At 39.5% G+C, this 20,137-nt stretch overlaps 2 protein-coding genes across 4 annotated transcripts; both read left to right on the top strand.

Moving 5' to 3' along the window:
* Positions 1 to 849: 849 nt before the first annotated feature.
* LOC121381497 lies at positions 850 to 2,247 on the top strand. The gene is made up of 7 exons (XM_041510818.1): positions 850 to 923; positions 1,049 to 1,141; positions 1,267 to 1,359; positions 1,485 to 1,577; positions 1,712 to 1,804; positions 1,930 to 2,022; positions 2,148 to 2,247. Exons 1-7 carry the CDS (start codon positions 850 to 852, stop codon positions 2,245 to 2,247), a joined length of 639 nt encoding a protein of 212 aa, XP_041366752.1.
* On the top strand, positions 1,609 to 19,189 carry LOC121382217 (calpain-B-like). 3 transcript variants are annotated; one of them, XM_041511744.1, is made up of 10 exons: positions 1,609 to 2,344; positions 2,454 to 2,529; positions 4,337 to 4,441; positions 6,083 to 6,183; positions 7,801 to 8,000; positions 10,778 to 10,857; positions 12,059 to 12,175; positions 14,311 to 14,381; positions 16,984 to 17,207; positions 18,546 to 19,189. In XM_041511744.1, the coding sequence occupies exons 1-10, from the start codon at positions 2,327 to 2,329 to the stop codon at positions 18,616 to 18,618; spliced, it is 1,065 nt and encodes a 354-aa protein (XP_041367678.1). In that variant the 5' UTR covers positions 1,609 to 2,326; the 3' UTR covers positions 18,619 to 19,189. The 3 variants fall into 3 exon arrangements, with proteins under 3 accessions (XP_041367678.1, XP_041367677.1, XP_041367679.1); XM_041511743.1 differs by having other exon boundaries at positions 1,609 to 2,529; XM_041511745.1 differs by lacking the exon at positions 4,337 to 4,441 and having other exon boundaries at positions 1,609 to 2,529.
* Positions 19,190 to 20,137: the final 948 nt, after the last annotated feature.

Raw genomic sequence — 20,137 nt, 5'->3', positions numbered from 1 at the left:
CACCAAGAAGGATGACGGCGAGTTCTGGATGTGTCTCGACGACTACATGAAGTATTAATGTTTTCAGGAGTAAAGAGTGGGATTCTATGGTCGAAAAGACGTTGGACCACACCAAGAAGGATGACGGCGAGTTCTGGATGTGTCTCGACGACTACATGAAGTATTAATGTTTTCAGGAGTAAAGAGTGGGATTCTATGGTCGAAAAGACGTTGGACCACACCAAGAAGGATGACGGCGAGTTCTGGATGTGTCTCGACGACTACATGAAGTATTAATGTTTTCAGGAGTAAAGAGTGGGATTCTATGGTCGAAAAGACGTTGGACCACACCAAGAAGGATGACGGCGAGTTCTGGATGTGTCTCGACGACTACATGAAGTATTAATGTTTTCAGGAGTAAAGAGTGGGATTCTATGGTCGAAAAGACGTTGGACCACACCAAGAAGGATGACGGCGAGTTCTGGATGTGTCTCGACGACTACATGAAGTATTAATGTTTTCAGGAGTAAAGAGTGGGATTCTATGGTCGAAAAGACGTTGGACCACACCAAGAAGGATGACGGCGAGTTCTGGATGTGTCTCGACGACTACATGAAGTATTAATGTTTTCAGGAGTAAAGAGTGGGATTCTATGGTCGAAAAGACGTTGGACCACACCAAGAAGGATGACGGCGAGTTCTGGATGTGTCTCGACGACTACATGAAGTATTAATGTTTTCAGGAGTAAAGAGTGGGATTCTATGGTCGAAAAGACGTTGGACCACACCAAGAAGGATGACGGCGAGTTCTGGATGTGTCTCGACGACTACATGAAGTATTAATGTTTTCAGGAGTAAAGAGTGGGATTCTATGGTCGAAAAGACGTTGGACCACACCAAGAAGGATGACGGCGAGTTCTGGATGTGTCTCGACGACTACATGAAGTATTAATGTTTTCAGGAGTAAAGAGTGGGATTCTGTGGTCGAAAAGACGTTGGACCACACCAAGAAGGATGACGGCGAGTTCTGGATGTGTCTCGACGACTACATGAAGTATTAATGTTTTCAGGAGTAAAGAGTGGGATTCTGTGGTCGAAAAGACGTTGGACCACACCAAGAAGGATGACGGCGAGTTCTGGATGTGTCTCGACGACTACATGAAGTATTAATGTTTTCAGGAGTAAAGAGTGGGATTCTATGGTCGAAAAGACGTTGGACCACACCAAGAAGGATGACGGCGAGTTCTGGATGTGTCTCGACGACTACATGAAGTATTAATGTTTTCAGGAGTAAAGAGTGGGATTCTATGGTCGAAAAGACGTTGGACCACACCAAGAAGGATGACGGCGAGTTCTGGATGTGTCTCGACGACTACATGAAGTATTAATGTTTTCAGGAGTAAAGAGTGGGATTCTATGGTCGAAAAGACGTTGGACCACACCAAGAAGGATGACGGCGAGTTCTGGATGTGTCTCGACGACTACATGAAGTATTAATGTTTTCAGGAGTAAAGAGTGGGATTCTATGGTCGAAAAGACGTTGGACCACACCAAGAAGGATGACGGCGAGTTCTGGATGTGTCTCGACGACTACATGAAGTATTAATGTTTTCAGGAGTTTCAGGAGTAAAGAGTGGGATTCTGTGGTCGAAAAGACGTTGGACCACACCAAGAAGGATGACGGCGAGTTCTGGATGTGTCTCGACGACTACATGAAGTATTAATGTTTTCAGGAGTAAAGAGTGGGATTCTGTGGTCGAAAAGACGTTGGACCACACCAAGAAGGATGACGGCGAGTTCTGGATGTGTCTCGACGACTACATGAAGTATTAATGTTTTCAGGAGTAAAGAGTGGGATTCTGTGGTCGAAAAGACGTTGGACCACACCAAGAAGGATGACGGCGAGTTCTGGATGTGTCTCGACGACTACATGAAGTATTAATGTTTTCAGGAGTAAAGAGTGGGATTCTGTGGTCGAAAAGACGTTGGACCACACCAAGAAGGATGACGGCGAGTTCTGGATGTGTCTCGACGACTACATGAAGTATTAATGTTTTCAGGAGTAAAGAGTGGGATTCTGTGGTCGAAAAGACGTTGGACCACACCAAGAAGGATGACGGCGAGTTCTGGATGTGTCTCGACGACTACATGAAGTATTAATGTTTTCAGGAGTAAAGAGTGGGATTCTATGGTCGAAAAGACGTTGGACCACACCAAGAAGGATGACGGCGAGTTCTGGATGTGTCTCGACGACTACATGAAGTATTAATGTTTTCAGGAGTAAAGAGTGGGATTCTGTGGTCGAAAAGACGTTGGACCACACCAAGAAGGATGACGGCGAGTTCTGGATGTGTCTCGACGACTACATGAAGTATTAATGTTTTCAGGAGTAAAGAGTGGGATTCTGTGGTCGAAAAGACCTTGGACCACACCAAGAAGGATGACGGCGAGTTCTGGATGTGTCTCGACGACTACATGAAGTATTTCGGACGCACAACGATCTGCAGTCTTACCCCGGACGTGGACTCGGATGGCATCCCCGATCCTTTAAGTGAGTTACCAAATCGCTTCCATTCGCATCCTATACCAGGCCAGGGCCCGTGCTTATAAAACATTTAGAGTCTAGACTCAATCGCAAAATGACGACATATGCATACAATTTGTATGGCGTTATCATGACATTAGTGATTCAGACTCTATTGGAGTCTCGAGTTCAGACTCAAAAAATGTTAAGAGCGCCAGGCCTGCTGCTTATAAAACTCATTAAAGATTGAGTCTGGACCAGGGTTTGAATAGCGAATTTTTTTTAGACCTAGCAGGTGAAATGGAAATTTACCTGTTAAAAAAACCAGAATCCCCGCCCCCAAACCCCCCCCACCCCCCAAAAAAAAAAAAAAAAAAAAAGTCAAATAAAAAGAACATGGCAGGTCATTTATCATTAGAGATAAATGTAAAAACAGTTATCTTATCTGCTATTTAGATTCTCAGAGGTTCTAATATGCTACACACCGCACCCAAACCCCCCCTTCACCTCGTGCTATACTATTGTGAGCACACGACTGGTATATTAATAAAATTACTATTCACTTGGAACTATAAAAACATGATAATTGATTACGTTCAAAGACTGCTATTTTTAAACTTACCCATCCTTGTTCCAGTGGTATATGTAGTTTTTGTTTTGTATAAAATGCAGTAAGCAAGAAATAGTAAACGATGTGTAATATAAATGTACAAAATTCACAAACAAATTGTGGATTTGTGCGCAGTAGTTTAGCATGCTCGTAGGGTCAAATGTTTGGGCGTTTTTTTCCTAAAAAAATCACTCTTTTGGTGTGAATTTTTAACATAATCCATTCCTTAATAAATACAAAACATGATTCAAAATATTATTTTTGAAAATATAGGTATGTCTTGTAAAAACTATGGGAAAATCGGAACGGATATAATATTTATATTAACGAAACTACTAACAAATTCGAAACATGTATTTCGGCCCTCGGCAGTAAATTCCCAACTATGAATAATTGGCAGTTTTATTATTAATTTTAATTTAAATATGCTTTATGTCACGCTTAAAGTACAAGTTCAGTCAATATTGTGAAGAGGGCGCTCGTCTGGAGTTCAAAAAGTAAACCCGTAATTTTTCCAGTCAATGCCCCACACATGGTACATAAAAAAGGCTGTCTTGGTTATAGAAAATTGCATATAAGACATCCTTTTCTGACATTCTCTAATAGTTCGATACAGTGGTTGTAGTTTTTCCCCATCTTTCTCTTGGTCATGGTATGTGATGTCCTGTCTGTGGGAAAGTACATATAAAAGATCCCTTGCGTGTAATGAACAAAATATTAATTAAATTTATTAATACTAATTAAATGTAGAGTCAGTGACTCAGTAAGTAAGAAGGCTAGTTGAAGAAAATACATGAAAGTATAAAGCTGTGAGGAACGGATAAGAAACCAATTAAAACAAAAACTGGCGTCTCTGCATAGCAAGATGTACATATTTTGCTAAATTAATAACCATTTTAGGGGTATCACAAGACATTAGCCTATAAAACGTTTGGATATTTGGCCATCTATTGTAAATGTTATTTAAATACTGTTGTCTTACCAAAATCAAATTAATCATTGTCCTCTAGTGGTGTCGTTAACCACAACAAACTTAACTTTTGTTAGTTAGTGCCGCTGTTATTATAGTGTAGCAACATTTGATTGTAACCGCTATTCTAATTTCGTGACTATACAACAGTCTTGTCGTTGAAAAGACCATCACCATAACATATTTAAAGTATGTTTATTTATTTTTTATTTTATTTTTTGTGCGCTTGCATGTATGCGTGCGTATGTGTGTAGATTATGTTACACACATGTACGGCGAATGGCTGGGTAACACGGCAGGAGGCTATAGGAATCGACTGAACAACAGCCCTAGATTTCACTTCACCGTGTCCAATGAAGGTCAGTTAATATGCAATGCATAATTAATTAAAGTTCTCAACAAAAAAAACAAAAAACAAAAAAAAAAACATTAAAAAAAATAAAATAATAAAAAAAAAAATAATAATAATAATAAGTAAGTAAATAATTAAGACAGTTCACAATTTTCAATACCTTCACAAGGATACAAACCGTACCGTACTTTCTGTTTGGTATTTAACATCTAGTAGCCAGTGATTACTAAATAGCAGGCATGGGGGTGGGGGTGGGAGCGGGGGTGGGTGAATGCTTGGACTATGGCGATTGATATTTTTAGGGCGGTGCGAGTAATGATTCCTCCCGAAAATATATTTTAAAAATGAAAATGTGCTTCGATTAAAAATTGTAAGTAAAACCAATGCGACACAGTTATCCAAAATTATGTCAGCATAATGATGGTTGGAAGAATGAATTAACAATATGTTTTTTCTAACGACTTTCTAGAGAGCAGGAATTTTAGCGAACGGAGAAAATGAGCCATTTCGCTTGTTGTTTTTTTCTATAATTTTCAGGATATGAAGATGCCAGTTTAAAAAGTTTCTAAATGCAACGATGGTCATTTATAGATTAGCAAATGTCAGTTTCAGTTTTTAAAGGACTAAATTTGACGATCCAATGTCTTGCCCAGTCATTTATATGTTCCAGGTCGGAGTTTAGAATCTTAAGACATGCTTCAGGATTTTCTACAGTAATGTATAGTGAAGTATCATCGGCAAACAGTCGTATAGTAGAATTTATACCATGGACAATACCATTAATACATATTAAAAATAACAGGGGTCCTAGGACAGAGCCTTGGGGTACACGCGTGGGGACACTGAATTTCTCATTAGCTCGACACTGAGGTGTTTGGGGTTTAGTCCCAGTCTGTGACAAAGTACAAATACTACCAAATCAAATCCCATAGACGACAATAGTAACATATGTGGCTAAAATTCCTACTTGCATCGTATCAATCGACATAAACGCCACGGATATAAATACTACCACTCCTCACCATTAAAGTGAATCAGAAAATATGGGGGTCAAGCTACTCATTTCTGAGATAACGGGTAGCGTCTATGACTACCCAAGTTCCGCACAAAATTCGAGTACTTTTTATTACAGGTAACCGATACATGTTTCAAGCACAAGACTACTTGACTCAGTGGTGCTAGATGAAATGAAATTGCATACATGTTTTGCCCAGATGAAACTTTTTTTTTTTTTTTTTTTTACAACAAGCACATTCACATTTATCAACAATCACAGGACTTGTGTTCACTTCTCTATCAAAAGTTGGCCGCACCTCGAACTTTGACCCAACCGAAAGTTATTTGGTTTAGTACTACCTATAAAAGACCCATTGACTGCTAATGGAAACAAAAACAAAATGTATCGGGTTTCTTCTGAAGGGTACGTATCAAAATTACCAAATGTTTAGCATCCAATAACCTATGTGCTCTAATAAACGTTTTTAAATTCCAAAATCAAGTGAATTCTTTAGATTTGGCTGTTTGGCTAATTGTAATTTGAATTCGGCTACAGAGAATTTTGACAAATTTGAAAAGTTAAAGATGGATTACTTCATAGCTAATATGGTTGTATCTGATTGGTTTCATAACATGATAATTTCATTCCCAGGTTTGACTATCAACGGTTACATCCCACTGGTCGTACACATTATTCAACGATTCAAACACCGGAAGTATGACCAGTTCAGCATCAGAGCCGACGTGTACAAGGTGCGAATAGTATTCATAGTTTACGACGCCACTCGCCACTCTCACCTACCGAGACAGGACGTAGCTCAGTGGTAAAACGCTCGCTCGATGCATGGTCGGTCTGAGATCGATCCCCGTCGGTGGACCCATTGGGCTATTTTCGTTCCAGCCAGTGCACCACGACTGGTATATCAAAGGCCGTAGTATGTACTATCCTGTCTGGGGGATGGTGCATATAAACGATCCCTTGCTGCTAATCGAAAAAGAGTAGCTCATGACGTGGTGACAGCGGGTTTCCTGTCTCAATATCTGTGTGGTCCTTAACCATATGTCTGACGCCATATAACCGTAAATAAAATGTGTTGAGTGCGTTGTTAAATAAAACATTTCCTTCCTTCCTCTCACCTACCGATAAATTAGCCGCATCGGGGTTAGGGTTAGCATTAATCTGTGGATCCCCGCCAGAGGGCTCATCGGGCACGGCGGAGCAGGTGTGTGTGTGTGTGTGTGTGTGTGTGTGTGTGTGTGTGTGTGTGTGTGTGTGTGTTGGCACTACCCCCCAAATAATTCTGAATCCAAAATACTATTTGTTGTAAATCTCAAGGCCGAGATACATTTTTCTTGTAGAATGCTTGAAACTGCATTTCAGGACATCTAGTTTTCATCGTTGTACGGGGGAACATACTCCCGAACCCCCTAGAACCTTTCCTTTGCGCCCTCGATCTCAGTCAGCCACCCACTCCCCCCATGTCTACTTGCTTCCGCCGTGCCTGCTCATTGGGATATTTCTCGTTCTAGCCAGTGTGGCACGACTGAAATATTAAAGGCCGTGGTGTGTGACATCCTGTTTGTAGGATGGTGCATATAAAAGATACCTTGCTACTAATGGAAAATTGTAGCGTGTTTCCTCTCTGAGACTATGTGCCAGAATTATAAAATGTTTAACATCCAATGGTTAATAAATCAATTTGCTCTAGTGTTGTCGTTAAACAAAACAAACTTTAACTCTTTAAGTTTAACTTCATTTGTGACGCATTTGCAAACTAAGAAATAATTACATGTATTTATACCTCCAACCTCTGCAAATGGGAAAATATCTATGGCAAAAACCCCCCAAAAAAAACCAACCCCCCAAAAACCCCACAACAACAACAAAAAACAAAAACACAAAAAACAAAACAAAACACGCCGTGGATAACAAATCGAAGATAGTCCACTGCAAAAAAAGGGCCGTTCATGGAGTTTAAAATTACTTTTTCTTCTTATTGGTTTATCCTAGTAAACTCTACATTTGATTATTATTATTTATTTATATTTGGTTTGGTTGTTTTATTGACCCAGATCAATGTCAATGTTAATTTATCTCTAGTAGTTAGAGGTTCATTTTGTTTGCATATAGGATTAGATTAAAATTCGATTAAATAAAACACCTATCGACTTTCCAACCGCAACCACAACCACAACCCACTCACCCCGCTTGTGGTTAGGCTTGTATTGTTTGCATTTTTTTACGTTTTGTTCACCATTTATAAATATAGAGCTTTTCTACTATTTGGGAATACTCGACTTTAGTCCATGGTTTGGCTTGTTATTTTTTCTGTGCTTTGTCTTTTAAATGTATAATCTATACGTTTTCAGATATTGGGAAAAGAGCTTAGGTTTTGGACTACGGAACTCTTGGGAGAAAACACACGAGTTTACAAGAAAGCAGTTCAGTTGGTGTTTCGTTACCGCATTCATCCCGGCGAATATCTGCTCATTCCTACAACCGGTCATGAGAAGCAGGAGAAAGAGTTTCTGCTTCGGATTTTCACAGCTTGCCCCTTGAACGACATAAGGTGTGTCCCAGCCTCGGTGGTGTTGTCGTTAAGTCATCGGACTAAGTCTTGTAGTCACTGTGTACTGGCTCTCACTCGGAGCGAATTTTTGACGGCTCAATGGATAGATGTACGGTCGCTACACTGATTTCTCTCTCACTACCCAACTACCCACCAAGTTACTGTCCAGGGCCCCGATCCACGAAAGAATTGTAGCTAAGCTTAATTGTAGTGCCATACGGTGAATTTTACAACTGGCACCGTAAACTTTACAGCCGTTCCACAAAGCAACCTTACGGTAGTCGTAAGTGCCCCTTTAATGATTAAAATATTCTTTACGAAGAAGTGCGAATTAGTTAAATAATGAATTGGTTACCGACATTTCGGAACATCTATGATGTATTCATTGGTATCGGACATCCATGTAGTAACTTTGTCAGTTTATTTGCTAAGCGATAATTGCCGAATGCATAATACATGAGAGTTATCTCCCATATTTTCATGTTAAGGTGGTATGGCCAAGAATGTTTTTCATCGAACGCCGAGTTTTATAAAAGGTATTTGGTATATATTGGATCCATTTTTATACAAAAAGTTAGTATCCTTCTTAGAAAATGACCACATCATCATTTAACAGCTACGTTAGTGGCTTACAACTGTCTCGTACCTATTGTAAATTTTCACAGTAATTTACGACGATAGTAAGCTACGCTGCGTCGTAGAACGGGCTGGCGATCGTAGAACAAAGTTAAGGAGGCGATAGTAGGCATTTACGGCGATAGTACCGCTAAGATAGCTTCGTGGAACGGGACCCTGGGCCCAGTTCCAAGAGCGATCGTAGTGCTACGATTACCTCACGTACATAAGGTAGCTATGTACTTAAGGTGATCTTAGGGCTAAGATCGCTCTGTGGAACGGTGCCCTGGACGGACATCCCAGATAGATGAGGTGTGTAGCTAGATTATCGTGCTTGAACCGTAATTGAATATAAGCACGAAAACAAATTAAAATGAATGAATTAGGTGCGTGTTCTAACGAGATCAACTAACATCGTTTGTTAATTCAGTTTCAATCAATATACATGTGTATACATCATAGATCTATATAAGTACTGCTACCTCTCGCCCTTAAGGTAAAACAAGAACAAATAGGGCGAGGGGATAAGCTGCAAGGTTCAGATACCTAAGTAACAATCCATCTTGTATTTGAGGGCACCTAGTTGAAGACGACATGCGGGACGTATCCCAGTGGTAAAGCGTTCGCATGATGCGCGGTCGGTCTGGGATCGATCCCCGTCGGTGGACCCATTGGGCTATTTCTCGTTCGAGCCAATGCTTCACAACTGGTGTAACAAAGGCCGTGGTATGTACTATCCTCTCGGTGGGATGGTGCATATAAAAGATCCCTTGCTGCTAATTAAAAACAGTAGCCCATATAGTGGCGACAGCGGGTTTCCTCTCTCAATATCTATGTCGTCCTTAACCATATGTCTGACGCCATATAACCGTAAACAAAACGTGTAGAGTGCATCGTTAAATAAAACATTTCCTTCCTTCCAGTTGAAGACGCTGACCACTTCTTGCGTTTTTGCCCACCATGTGTACAACGCAGTTCATAATACCAATTTGTCAGATTACCATAATCTTATTTGTAACATTCTACTATTTGATGACCCATCACGAAAATAGTGCTATATTCAAAGATGTCCAGTACTACCACATCTGAGTCTAAATAATATATAATAGTAAAAAAGATAATAACTGTTTCGTCACCTTTACATTCTCTTCCTTCTAAGTCACCTAAGTAAATTTTGAACAAGTTACAATTGTTATGATTTATTTTATTGCTTACAAAATATTCATATTGTAAATAATGGTAAAAAAGATAATAACTGTGTCGTCACCTTTACATTCTCTTTCTTCTAAGTCACCTCTTTGTTAGTAAATTTGAAACAAGCTACAATTGTTATGTTTTATTTTATTGCTTGTGAAATATTTATATTGTAAACTTTTAGGAGAGGCCTATCCCCAGACTGCTAATGTTTTTTAATGGCACTAAGTATTGTTTAAATCAAGTTTCCGATATAATGAGAAGCATCTTTGACTACCCTAGTTCCGCACAAAAATTGCCATTTTAATGTTGGTGGAACCCCGCACATTTTTCTAGCACAATAATAACGGATATTTTGATACTAATTCAAATTGCTGGCCAAATGAAACAACATTTTATGACGTCCAGTCACATATCTCACCAACAGCACGCGTTGAATACGGCATACAAACTTCATTGCACTTCATATTGTGACCCGTGAGCTGTCATTTGGTGTACTGCTCCCTTACAAAAACAAACAAAAGCAGCCATCTTGGAATTTAAGTAACCGTCCCAAAAACATTATACATACCAAATTCCATGCTTGTATAATCAAATGAACGATTTTTCTGTTATCCGTCCTACTATTCGTGTCTAGTTAAATTACATAATTATGTTATAACTGTTATATAATATTTTTATATCTACTCAGGCCCGCAGGAACCGGGTGGGGGAACCGGGGGAGGGTTGTACGCCCTACGTGAAGTCAAATATGTTTGTGTTTTGTCCTACTCTATATAACTAATGATACAAATCTGGCTCGTGCGCCCCACCCCATCCCCCACATCCACCACCACTAGACACAGTGCTCTCACAACTAGACATTGTGCTCCCCCCCCTCCTAAACCACTCCAGATATCGTTCCTACGGCCCTACCAGAGCAGCGTGGTCATTTGTGATACTCATACACTTGTGTGTTTCTATTGCAGAAAAGTGGGGCCAGAAGTTACGTTGTGCTCGTGTGATCAGGAGACTTATGTCGAACAAGATGATCAAATATATGCACTCAGTGAGTTCCGTAATAATATTCTAACTATCTGTGATATTCGCTCAATGAGTTCTGTAATGATAGCTTTCCTGTCGTGGACGGAGGAGCCAAGGCCGGCGCGTGTGCCCAAGACAGGCGTGCGCTACAACAGCTTGCTCTGAATGTGCACGTAAAGCCCTATGACCTAACCTGACCTGTAATGCTATTCTAACAGCAATGTCTGCGATATCCATTCAGTGAGTTCCATAATAATATTCTAACAGCAATGTCTATGATATCCGCTCAGTGGGTTCCGTAATGATATTCTAATGTCAATGTCTGTGATATTCACTTTGTGAGTTCTGTAAACAGCAGTGTCTGTGATATTCACTTTGTGAGTTCTGTAAACAGCAATGTCTGTGATATTCACTTTGTGAGTTCTGTAAACAGTAATGTCTGTGATATCCACTCAATGAGTTCCGTAATGATATTCTAACACCAATATTTGTCATATCCTCTCAGTGACTTATGAAATGATATTCTAACGAAAATGTTTGTCATATCTTCTCAGTGAGTTATGAAATGATATTCTACCAACAATGTCTATGATATCATGTGGTACATAACAACATAAATGGTGCAGTAAAACGCTAAGACTTTGATTTAAATACGATTATTCAAAAGCAGAAGTCTTGCTACTTAATGTATATTTACCACAAAGTCAATTTGATTTCCATTCCATGATGGTGTAGTGTTTATTACACACAGAATTGGTAAACTATAGTATTACGACCAGTAAAACAAGCAGCCACAAAAAGTTGTTGTTGATTTTCTTATTAATGGTTTAAACAATATTTATGTCTGTTTATATTAACAGATGGGATTGGGATAGCCTATATAAAGACGTTTCCCAACATTATACAATTGAAATATTAGCTGGTCAACGTGGACATTTTAGAAAGTACAAAAGATGTGCATTTAGTGTTGAAAAATGTAAAACTATTGAATATTTAACCTGTCAAAATATAAATATTTGTATATAGATTAGAACAGAGAAACAAGAAGAATAAAGGAGAAGGTGAACGGTTTTATCAGTCAGAATGTTTGCTTTCAGCAATGGAATTGTGAATTGCTTTGCAGATAAGACTGTTTTCTTGTAGTGTTAAGTTGGGATCGCCATAATTATATTAATGTGTTGATATTTAAATTTAAATGATTTAACCTTGAATTTCGTTTCTTGTAGCTCTAAATACAACTCTGTTTGGGCAGTGGATTGCTGGCGAGAACGCTGGAGGCCAAATTGGCAATCAAGATACGTTTGCTACCAATCCGCAGTATGCTTTCAGTGTCCAAGATAAAGGTATGGTACTAATCCACAGTTCAGTGTCAAAAGACGCGGGTATTGCACTAATTTACGGTAATAATTTAGTGTCAGAGACCCAGGTGTAGATTTAATCTACAGCATGCATTTAGTGTCAGAGACCCTGGTATAATACTAATCTACAGTATTCATTCAGTGTCAGACTGGTATGGTACTAATCTACAAAATGCATTCAGTGTCAGAGACTCGGGTATAGTACTAATCTGCAGTATTCGTCTAGTGTCAGAGACTCGGGTATAGTACTAATCTACAGTATTCGACTAGTGTCAGAGACTCGGGTATAGTAGTAATCTACAGTATTCGTCTAGTGTCAGAGACTCGGGTATAGTACTAATCTACAGTATTCGTCTAGTGTCAGAGACTCGGGTATAGTACTAATCTACAGTATTCATTCAGTGTCAGAGACTCGGGTATAGTACTAATCTACAGTATTCATTCTGTGTCAGATACTCGGGTATAGTACTAATCTACAGCATTCGTCTAGTGTCAGAGACTCGGGTATAGTACTAATCTACAGCATTCGTCTAGTGTCAGAGACTCGGGTATAGTACTAATCTACAGTATTCATTCAGTGTCAGAGACTCGGGTATAGTACTAATCTACAGTATTCATTCTGTGTCAGATACTCGGGTATAGTACTAATCTACAGCATTCGTCTAGTGTCAGAGACTCGGGTATAGTACTAATCTACAGTATTCATTCTGTGTCAGAGACTCGGGTATAGTACTAATCTACAGTATTGGTTTAGTGTCAGAGACTCGGGTAAAGTACTAATCTACAGCATTCGTCTAGTGTCAGAGACTCGGGTATAGTACTAATCTACAGTATTCATTCAGTGTCAGAGACTCGGGTATAGTACTAATCTACAGTATTGGTTTAGTGTCAGAGACTCGGGTATAGTACTAATCTACAGTATTCGTTCCGTGTCAGAGATTCGGATATAGTACTAATCTACAGTATTCATTCTGTGTCAGAGACTCGGGTATAGTACTAATCTACAGTATTCGTCTAGTGTCAGAGACTCGGGTATAGTACTAATCTACAGTATTTATTCAGTGTCAGAGACTCGGGTATAGTACTAATCTACAGTATTGGTTTAGTGTCAGAGACTCGGGTATAGTACTAATCTACAGTATTCGTTCCGTGTCAGAGATTCGGATATAGTACTAATCTACAGTATTCATTCTGTGTCAGAGACTCGGGTATAGTACTAATCTACAGTATTCGTCTAGTGTCAGAGACTCGGGTATAGTACTAATCTACAGTATTCATTCAGTGTCAGAGACTCGGGTATAGTACTAATCTACAGTATTCGTTCCGTGTCAGAGATTCGGATATAGTACTAATCTACAGTATTCGTTCCGTGTCAGAGATTCGGATATAGTACTAATCTACAGTATTCGTTTAGTGTCAGAGACTCGGGTATAGTACTAATCTACAGTATTCGTTCCGTGTCAGAGATTCGGATATAGTACTAATCTACAGTATTCGTTTAGTGTCAGAGACTCGGGTATAGTACTAATCTACAGTATTCATTCCGTGTCAGAGACTCGGGTATAGTACTAATCTACAGTATTCGTTCCGTGTCAGAGACTCGGGTATAGTACTAATCTACAGTATTCGTCTAGTGTCAGAGACTCGGGTATAGTACTAATCTACAGTATTCATTCAGTGTCAGAGACTCGGGTATAGTACTAATCTACAGTATTCATTCTGTGTCAGATACTCGGGTATAGTACTAATCTACAGCATTCGTCTAGTGTCAGAGATTCGGATATAGTACTAATCTACAGTATTCGTTTAGTGTCAGAGACTCGGGTATAGTACTAATCTACAGTATTCATTCAGTGTCAGAGACTCGGGTATAGTACTAATCTACAGTATTCGTTCCGTGTCAGAGATTCGGGTATAGTACTAATCTAGAGTATTCGTTCAGTGTCAGAGACTCGGGTATAGTACTAATCTACAGTATTCGTTTAGTGTCAGAGACTTTGGTATAGTGCTAATCCTCAGTAAACATGCAGTGCCACTCAAGTGTAGTACCAATGTATACCTTCAGAACTGTAAGTTAAATGAAATGCGCAAATCTATGTACATTTATTTTATATCCACAGATGAGCCCGTTGTGTTTCACTTGTTGCAACACCCGACCTCAACACATACTGTTGGAATCCTCGTTATTCCAGTAAGAACGTCTTTTTTGCTTTGTTTTTTTCCATCAGCAGTCTCCTAAAAAATAATTTGATTTACAAAGTCAAACCTGGTCCTACCTAGATAGATTGCATGCTTAACACGTGGTTAAATTTTATATTAGGTACATGTACTTGTAATTTGCACCTCTCCCCCCCCCCCACTCCCCCCCCCAACCCCAACATTTGCTTTAAAACAAAACCTCATTGAGCGGAGTTTACAAAGCCTGTTTATGTCTTACCCGCGTGTAACTACATACATTTACAAAGAAAAGTTTGTTTTGTTTAACAACACCACTAGGGCACATTGATTTATTAATCATCGGCTATTGGATGTCAAACATATGGTAATTTTGACACAGTCATAGAGAGGAAACCCGCTAGGTTTTTTCCATTAGTAGCCAGGGATCTTTTATATGCACCATCCCACATACAGGATAGCACGCATACATTTACAATGCTTAAACACTTGCGTTTAAAAAAACAACCCAGGCTTCGTAAATTCGGCCCGTGAAAAAAACCCGGTATGCTTCATGTTAAGTACATAGAAACAAAATTTATGTGACAACATAACTAAAGTAAATTCTGGATTAACAGCTCGTTCCAGCCAGTGCTCCACAACTGGTGTAACAAAGGCCGTGGCATGTAATATCCTGTCTTTGGGATGGTGCATATAAAATATCCCTTGCTGCTAATCAAAAAGAGTAGCCCATGAAGTGGCGGCAGCGTGTTTTCTCTCTGAATATCTGTGTGGTCCTTAACCATATGTCTGACGCCATATAACCGTAAATAAAATGTTTTGAGTGCGTCGTTAAATAAAACATTTCCTTCCTTCCTTCTGGATTAACAGATGTGCAGTTTGGGATTAAACTCAAGATTCCAGGCCAAATTTACGAAGTTTGTTTTTCTTAAACGTAAATGTTCAGACATTTTTCTTAAACGTAAATGTTCAGACATTGTAAATGTATTGTAGTTACACGTGTGTAAGACATAAACAGTCTTTGTAAATTTTGCCCGCCATGTTTTATTAGATCGCAAAGGCGAACTCATTAAGCCGTTCCTCTCTGTTAGAATGTACACATAAAAGACCCTTTACTGAAGAAGAAGAAGAAGTGGTTTGTTTTGTTTAACGACACCACTAGAGCACATTGATTAATTAATCATCGGCTATTGGATCTCAAACATTTTATTGCTTGTAATATATCCATATTGTACAATGTTGGGAGAGGCCTTAATATAGGCGAACGCCTGTTGGCCAATCCCCGGTCCGCTACTTTTTTTGAACAGCAATAAATATAGCTTAAACCAAACATTTGATAATTCTGATTCATAGTCATCAGAGGAAACCCGCTACATTTTTCCTAATGCAGAAAAGGATTTTTTTTATATGCACTACTTTCCCACAGACTGGAGAGCACATACCACGGCCTTTGACCAGTTGTGGTGCACTGGTTGGAACGAGAAGAAACCCAATCAGATGAATGTATCTATCGTGTGATTCCCCTTACTGTTAATGGAACAATGTAGCGGTTTTCCTTGCCTGATTATGTGTCAGAATTACCAAATGTTTGACGTACAGTAGCTGATGAGTACTTACAAGGTGCATTGTCACGGTTACGAGTGTTATGTTTCGCTCTTTTTGCTGTATTTCTAATCATTGTAATCTTTTCGTAATTAACTCCAGAATAACCTTATACCCCCACCCCCACCCCCCCCCCCCCCCCCCCCCCCCCAAAAAAAAAAAAAAAAAAAAAAAAAAAAGAGAAAAGAACCAACAGTGTCAGTAATAACCAAATTGTAATATGTTACCACTAGGCGTAAATAGTGATTTCCTTCAGTTGTCATGACCAAAAATAGAAAATACTGATTCAACACGTGTCCATTAAAACGGCAGTCCAAAATGTCCCAATTGCTCGAGCACCGGCCCAAGGTGTCACAACAATTGGGTCCGGACCCCCTCCCCCCTTTTTTGTTATAAATTCGAGCATGATTTGTTCAGCTGTAAGAGGCGCGCTGTGTAAAAGGAGAGATGAGTCATCACATTTGGACCCCTCCCCCTTTCAGAAATCCTGCATCCGTGTCTGCTTGGGCAGTTGGGACATCTTGGGCTTCAACACGGCAGCCAGTTTCTCTGTCAACATAGATATGTAATCTGCCCCCTGCTCAACCATTGGCGTTATCAGAGACGGGGCGTGGGATGGATGTGCCTGAACCTTGTATACTAATAATAGTTAATGAAATCCATCAATGTAATTTTCTTTGGCATATATTTCGAAGCATTATCTTTACATTTGACAAGAAAAATTAATCAATGTTTTTGGTCATTACAGTCGCGCATGCAGGAAGTTTGCAGGAGGATCGGGGGGTGGAGGAGGGTGGTGGGGGAGGCGAAGGTTGATTTTGTGGAGAGCGAATTTGATGGGGTAGCTTGGATCATACTCCCCTAGAAAATACACTTTAAAAAATCAAATTAGACTGGAGCAGGGCGAGCGAGGGATGGGGGGGGGGAGGGACCCACCCCATTTAATCACTGAGATGGAGTGCTGTCGTCAATAAAATAATAATAATAAAAAAAATTCAACTTTATTTTGCTTACAGCTGAAGACCGATCCTCCAGTTAGTTCGCGCTACCTGTACCGAAACTTCGACAGCTGCTTGCTCACCGTCGACGGTAAGGCGACTCGCTTCCTGCCTTCTCTCGACGTCGAGGCCAGGTACGTGCTGCCCCCTGGCGGCTACTTGGCGATGGTGTTCACGGACGCTCCCAACACGGAGACGATGTACTCGCTGCTGGTTAGATCTCAGACCGACCTCTCAATCATGTAAGAAGAAGATGAAGAAGACGTTTGTTTTGTTTAACGACGCCACTAGAGCACATTGATTTATTAAATTATAGGCTATTGGATGTCAAACAGTTTGTAATGTTTTCACATATAGCCTTATTGAGAAAACTCGCTAAAACAATTGTCATTAGTAGCAAGTGATCTTTTCTTTTTGTTTTGTTTAACACTAACACCAGAACACATTGATTTATTTATCATAGGCTATTGGATGTCAAACAGCTGGTCATTTTGACATTTAGTCTAAAAGAGGAAACCCGCTACATTTTTTTTTTTATTAATAGCAAGGGATCTTTTATATGCACCATCCCACAGACAGGATAGCACACACCATAGCCTTTGATATACCAGTCGTAGTGCAATGGCTAGAACCTGAAATAGCCCATTAAACCCACCGACGGAGTTCGATCCTAAACCGATCGCACACCAGGCGTGTTCTTTACCACTGGACTACATCCCGCCCTTTACATGCACCATCCCACAGACAGGATAGCAGAAACCATGGCCAGTCGTGGTACACTGGCTAAAACGAGAAATAGCCCATTGGGACGACCGACGGGGATCGATCTCATGAAGTAAGAGATCAAGGGTTCTGCCTTTGGCGTGTGGTCGGGGCGGGACGTAGCCCTGTGGTGTAGCGTTAGTGTCATGTACGGTCGGTCTAGGATCGATCCTCGTCGGTGGCCCCATTTGGCTGTTTCTCGTTCCAGTCAGTGGAAGACGAATGGTATATCAAAGGCCGTGGTATGTGCTATCCCGTCTGTGGGATGATGCATATAAAAGATTCCTTGCTACTAATGGACAAAAATTAGCGGGATTTCTCTCTAATACTAAATGTCAAAATCACCAATAGCTGATGGTTAATAAATTATTAGGATATTGCGTGCTCAATATTGGAGCGATAACTTTATAAATTTATTAGGATATTGCGCGCTCCATGATGGACAAGAACATTTTATTGGTTTATCTGGACCTAAACAAAGTCAATAATAAAATGTTCTCGCTCGGGTGTGTGTGTGTGTGTGTGTGTGTTAGTAAGAATGCCCACTCCTAGCACTGTGGTTAGAATTATGAAAATACATGATGAAAAAGTTTCAGGCAAGCTCAGTTTGCCCGAATATCTCTATCATTTTTTCCCGAATTTTGAGGATTTCCTTCAGCACTGGGAGGGCAGTTGCACCACCACCTCTCCCTGACCCCCTGCCGACCCCACTCCTGTCCACCCGATCCCATCCTGTCTCGTACACTTATGGCAAACAATGGTTAAAATGTGCTGGGGTGTCAGTGAATAAACGTTTCTTTCTTTCTTTTTACTTCCAGGGAATACCACACCGGTACCGTCTCACGAAGATCTAAACGTAACACGGAGAAGAACGAAAAAGAAAAAAAATAACGACCCAAACCAGTGACTGTAAATCTTTGCTTCTCTAGAATATATTTTATGCAACAAAGTCATTAGTATCCGCTGGTCAAAATAACCCCAACAACAACAGCAACAAAAAACGATAACCCTACAGTGGTATTAATTATTTGAAAAGTGTAGGGACTGATATTTCACACCCAATACTAGATGGATATTGGCCACCTTCAGCGGAACGTTTAGGCCGTTAGGCCAAATATTATTAAAATAGCAAAATTGTAGGGGGTGGGGGTGGGGGGTGGGGTGTGTGGGATGCGACTCCAGATTGGAAAGTAATAAGTGCAATTTTTTTTTTTTTAATTATTTATTATTATTATGTTTTATTATTATTATTATTATTATTATTTTATTATTATTATTATTATTTTCGGGGAGGGGGCACCTGATATACTGTTACCAGTGTTTTTAATGTACATGGAAATATGGAAATATTTATATTCCGCATTTTTTAATATTTATTATGTCTTTCATAACTCAAAATGTTTTTATGACACACATCTTTATACACAGTACATTCTACCATTCAATAAATGACCTCATTTTTACAACAGACAAGTGTTGTCTTTTTTAAAAATCTTTTTTTATTTATTATTATTGTTTGTAGCAAACTAGCTTGGCCCGGTGCAAAAGGAACGCAGGTCCGTAGGAACCAAGATAGGACCTCGGTTCCTAGAAAGAGTATTCCTACCGGACCTGGTTTATTTTTTATGGAGTTTTTCATGAGACTTGTATTCCTATCGGATTTAAATTGATTTTACAGCAGTGATAGTCCGGCAAATTAATACAGATGTCCGTTTATTACACTCAGTAATCTGCTGCCAGCATGACATACATGTACACGACAGAAAAAGTAGTGTGATGGATAAGTTTACGAAGGAAGGAAGAAAATGTGTTTATTTAACGATGCACTCAACACATTTTATATGGCTGTCACGGGGATTCTATAATTCCCGTAACTGAATAAAACACGATTATCAAAATATCTCTCCTAACTGTATATCTATTAGATCTCTCTGTAACAGGCTGTTAAACCCTAGTATGGCTCGTCTCTAGGTATGATCAGAGATACGATCTTATATAAAGTATTTTTATTATAGCACGTTAGTTCTCTAGAAACACAACAAAAACACAATACACTTTGGAATCTGTATTAATCTACGCTGACAAATGTACAGCCGTAGTAGTTAATTAATAACAGCAATAATAACAACCCAGAACTGATCACTTAATTAGTTAATCTCTAGGTGTCTAGTTACACAATATGCGAATCACTTCACCGTTACACCACACCCACACGTGTGATAATTGAGAAACGCTTCCAGGAGAAGTTAATTAATAAAGGAATTACAACACCATTCCTAACTGGTTAATTTTTAATTAACCCTTACTACTCGTTCAGTAACGTGTGATAATTTAGAAACGCTTCCAGGGGAACTTAATTAATAAAGGAATTACAGCTCTATTCCTAACGGGTTAATTTTTAATTAACCCT

Source organism: Gigantopelta aegis, chromosome 9 (assembly GCF_016097555.1).
Source record: "Gigantopelta aegis isolate Gae_Host chromosome 9, Gae_host_genome, whole genome shotgun sequence".
Taxonomy (NCBI): Eukaryota; Metazoa; Mollusca; class Gastropoda; order Neomphalida; family Peltospiridae; genus Gigantopelta; species Gigantopelta aegis.
The sequence above is the reverse complement of the archived record's forward strand: the minus strand, read 5'-3'. Positions and strand labels throughout refer to the sequence as shown.